Genomic DNA, 5,090 nt, shown 5'->3' on the forward strand with positions numbered 1-5,090 from the left:
ATAGCATCGAGCAAGTGAACTTGTGCGTTTTCGTGATCGGCCTCTATCTTATTGCCTGCTACAATAGTAAATTGCATAAAAATGTAAAACTAAGTATTTATCGAGGTAGATTATCACAAAACGAATGGAACTCTTTGTGTATATATTGCTTTAACGTTGGCTGTAGGCTGTTGTGTTTAGATTGATAAATTTTTTGGACCATCGTACAATAGCTCCGTTTCGTATTGCTGTAATAACAGAGCTGGCAGTGATGCCCAGCAGTCGGTATGACGCACTGCTTACCGGTGCTTCCCCAGGTTTTTTACTTGGCCTTATAGTTGTATACTTACAAGGAACACTCTCATAATTTATAAAAGTTGTATACTCTAAATTATTAACAATATAAGGATGTGATGGCCTCGCCTGTCGCATACGACTTATGTAGTCCATTGCTGAATATATCGGTGGATTGAATACATTTTCTAATGTAGAGTGGACTCTGTCTACCTCCATACTTTTTACCTTTGTTAATTGTTGAATTCCAATTGCAAGCGATCAAATTAAATAGTAGAATCTATGTAGTGGAAGTAGTATGTGCAGTGACTCAAACAAATGACCACGTGTTGATTTTCTTCAAATATTCATAATGTTTTTCAAGATAATTTTTTTTTATTTTTATATAAAAATAACGTCTAAGCTTTAACTAAAACCGTGTAAATCACAGTTTCAAACTTTGTTAAAATTTTTTGGAAAACTCAATAAATTTGCAGTTTTATAGCCTATACAATTTTAGTCCAATGAAGTGCAAAATTAAAACGGCTAAAAAAACACGTTGATGAAAATTTTTGAATTTTCCCAAAGTTTGTATGAAGTTTAAAACTGATTAACAAAACTGATGGTTTTGGTTAAAGCTTAAACGATATTTTTATATAAAAATAACGAAAAAAATTTATCGCGAAAAAAATTGCGAATATTTGAAGAAAGCAACACATGGCCATTTGTTTGAGTCACTGTATGTATGTATGTATTTACTTGGTTTATAATTATTTTTTACATCGAAGTCAAAGCACACTCATCAGATTCGCCTGCGATGAAAAACAGTTATAAACAAGTAAACGTATACCCGTTTTTTCAGAGTATTTCTAGTACTGCGGGCACATAGCTGTTTTTGGTCAGTTCTAAACTAAAAGATATATAAGAGAACGGAAAATGCAGTAATGCGGGCAATAGATAGTGTTAATAAAATATGCAATAAAAAAATTGACAAAAATCACATAACTGTTTTTGTTGGCGCAGCGACCATTTCTATTATCAAATTAGGTACAATTTGAACTTTAGATTTTCCATCACTGGTGACGTTGTCCGTTGCTTCTCTCTTTCTATCAACAGCAATTTTGTATATTGATACGGACGGCATGTACGGAAGGGTGCTTCGTCGGTGGCTGGTTAAGCCAATAGTCGCATTACGGGTGTTTATAGCGTAGATACAACCATAAGGCCATGTGCAACGCAAGAAAATTGAAAACCGCAGAACTGGATCTGGCTGCTGTAAATACTTTTTTGGCCTTATTCATAAAAAATAAAGTAGTTTTAAAGAGCTCTATTAAGTGACATTTTCATACAAATTTCCGATTTATAAAGGAGTTAAATCCTTTATTTTTTATGAATTTTTGTATTTATATATATTGCTCTTTAAAACTTTTAATATTTATTATTCATAAACGGGATTTTCGTATTTTAAAATGGGATAACCAGGTCGTTTTTCAGAGCAGAATGTGTTGCCAGCAAAATTTCTGTTAGAAATCTTCCAAACGTTGATAAAATCTTCGAAAATCCATAAAAGGTCTCTGAAACTGGAAAAAATCGTTTCTTTAGAAATATCTTTATTGAAGATATTATTACAAAAAAACTTAAATTTTTTAATTTAAATTTTATTAATTATACAAAACCAAAACACATTTAAAAACAAAAATAACCAGTTCATTAATTCATAACAGTTTTACTTGACTAGTTCTCGAACCATACAAGAATTTATATAACTACATATGTATGTATATTATTCAATCATTGGAATTAACAAATAAGTTGCAGAGAACTGTGAAAATATACAGGTACGACATATATAAGAATGTATACATTTTAATTTAAGTCTTGTTCTCATTTAAATCTATATCATGGCATGACCGTACCTATGTAAATAATCCTCTGTATAAAGTATACCACTTAAGGTAGTGATTTCCAGTTTATTACGAATTTTTATTTTGTTCAATCTTGTTTGAGAAAAAAACTCACTCTGTGCATTCATCCTCGCTATCGGATGATGATGATGATGATATCTCTATAAAGTTAATTATAGAAAATTTAATTTGTTAATTTAAATTTAGAAACCAAAATTACTTTCATTTTTGTTTTTACAAATATCGCTCCATAATTATCTTGTGGAAATTCACAGCGCGAGTTTGTCCTGCAAGGTAAATTGATAACAAAAACGAAAAATTTATTGCCAACTATCCTAAAAAAATCTTCATGTGCTGCCAGATATCATCACTGTGAAGATTTTTTGTATGGAGTTTTATTTTGTTGTAATTCTTTTCATGTGAAGATTTTTCTGATTATTTATGAAAAATATCTCCATTTTGAAGATAAATCTTCACTTCTGGCAACAGTGCATACTGCCTACAGCGCTGGTTATACTTATCTACATTCGAAGTGCGGAAGTGCGGGGCATAGAGAAACAGAGCATGTGAAGCAGTGGTGTAATTATAATCGGCATAGAGCGCATAATCTCCCAGAATCAGCAGTTCAGTGTAATCAGTTAGTCTGTTCCAGTACTCCAGGATTTAGTTAGGAAAACATAATTGAAGAATGTGTATTCAAGGCCTAAATGAAGTCGACTCTAAAGTTAGTTGCGGCTTTTTGTCATATAATTTTCAATGAAATGGCGGCAACTAACTTTATAATCGACTATAAATATGCCTCAATGTATGTACAAGAACGACTTCTCAGTAATTCCTGTAAATCTGATGGGTACTGGAACTGACTAATGAGAGCACTGGAGAGTGGTATCTCTCTTTGAAAAAGTCGCATAGCGAAAAATCAAAATTCTCCAGACTTTGCTGTCATGCCCTGTCATGCGCTGCATCGGATAATTGCTTGTATGCAAAGCTCATGAAACAGATTCGATTTATGGCAGTACTCATGTTATGAGCACAATGCAAGTATAATAATCGCTTGACGCAACTGCAATTCCATTTGGAAATGAAACGAAAAAAATTATGAAAATTTGACTTATTTATGACTTAATTTTAACGTAATGACACCGAATTTGTATGCCCAAATTTTCATAAAAATTTTTGGCAGTTAATGTCCAGTAGAAGTCCGCCATAAGTTTATAACTAAAAGATTTTATCGTTCGAAAATTTAATTTAATTAAAATTTGATTTTTCTAGTGGCATTTCATCGCTATGCTTTACAAACGGTGGCGAAGCATTATATATGCTCTCCTCTTCTGAATTGCAACGCATTTCTCTATCAGCCACGAAAGCTGTGACTCCACAAGGCGCCATCGAAGTGAAAGAATTGATCAGCTTTGAACACACTAACACAACCGCTGATAGAAGCAGTGTAAATGATGAGAACGAAGAGCACATTGAGGCGACGAATTCAACTTCCGCAACTCATTCACAGGAGACTCTATCGAGACTTGGCCAAAAACATCTTGCAGTCGACACTGAATCACAACAGCGAGGAATCAGTGTAACCAATGGTGATAACTCGACTATGGAAAACAATTCTCTAAATCGTGGTAACGAAACAATCACCAGCTCAATGGGTGATATAACTGTAGACTCTGTAAGGGACCATTTGAACGTTGTGGCATTGTACCTTATGTACGGCGACAACTGAAGAAATTGTGGGTAAGCAAAAATCAATAGACATATCGCGCTTGGCGCGCAATACCTCGTATTCGCCAAATGCAACACCACGTATAAGATAGTCCGAAAATTTCGCAAAAGAGCGGAGAAGGTTTTTTTCTTCAGAACGTTTAAATGGTTTGCTAACTAAACTCACTAAATATGAGCTTCTACCATAATTATTTACTATTCAATTTGTGAAATAGGGAAGCGCTGAGATAGGGTAACCAAAATAAATTTTTTGTTTGCCATCTCATACGTGGTATTGCATTTGGCAGATACGAAGTATTGCGCGCGAAACGACGACATATTTAAATACTATATCGATGGCTGAGCGGAAAATCGACCTATCTCGGCAGCCAGTTCGAAAACGCCCTATCTCAGAAAACTTTTCACAACTAAAAACATAAATTGATAATGTGCTGAGATAGGGCGTTTTCGAATCGGCAGCTGATCTAGGACATTTTAAACCCTATTTTGAGATAGGGCGTTTTTTAATCAAATTCTGAAATAGGGCGTTGTTGGAAAATTTGCTGAGATAGGGCGTTTTCGAAGTGGCTGCAGAGATAGGTCGATCTTCCACTCAGCCATCGATATATATTATACATACATACTCCGATTGACGTTAAAAATATTGGTGGCAGTTGTATTGAACTGAATATCAAAATATGTATTCAATTGTTGTTTGTCCACTTAACCCATTTCATTCCAGATATTTTTTAATAAAACGTAGTACATGAGCTATTTTAAGCGTAAAAACGATGGAGAAATGATCAAAAGAAAAATAGTCGCATTGGGCTTCCTAGGGTGGGCCGTTGCGAAAACGCAACGTTGGGAGAATCCACTACTATTATCTTGGTCGAGACAATATACTAAAAAAGTTGGAAAAACACTAAGTTTAGATATTCAAACCTAAACTATATTTTTATTTTATAAAAATATTACATTTAGTTTGTGTTAAATGTGTACTTAAATTAATTAAAAACGTATGTTTTATGTTATTTTGAGATAATCATGAAAACATTTTTCATGGAATGCAATATTGTATCTTTCATCTGACGCAGGGTGTTTTGCAATGAGGTAGTGGCAGGTACTGGCCGACTGGAAAAACGCCCGAAAATTTTACCAGAGTTAGGCGACTTAGGGAAGGTTTCAAAACCAGGGCGAACTCCTGTAAGAACAACCATGGTGACCTAG

At 34.0% G+C, this 5,090-nt stretch overlaps 1 protein-coding gene across 1 annotated transcript in view; it reads left to right on the forward strand.

Moving 5' to 3' along the window:
• The window catches only part of LOC118749616 (lethal(2) giant larvae protein), a 366,665-nt gene that overhangs the window by 334,641 nt on the left and 26,934 nt on the right, over positions 1 to 5,090 (forward strand). The window contains exon 7 of the mRNA XM_036484421.1: positions 3,429 to 3,896. Within this exon, the coding sequence (XP_036340314.1) occupies positions 3,429 to 3,885 (457 nt within the window). The 3' untranslated portion in view covers positions 3,886 to 3,896. The remainder of the gene's footprint in view (positions 1 to 3,428; positions 3,897 to 5,090) is intronic.

Source organism: Rhagoletis pomonella, unplaced genomic scaffold (genome assembly GCF_013731165.1).
Source record: "Rhagoletis pomonella isolate Grant_MI unplaced genomic scaffold, Rhpom_1.0 Rhpom_scaffold_00023, whole genome shotgun sequence".
NCBI lineage: Eukaryota > Metazoa > Arthropoda > Insecta > Diptera > Tephritidae > Rhagoletis > Rhagoletis pomonella.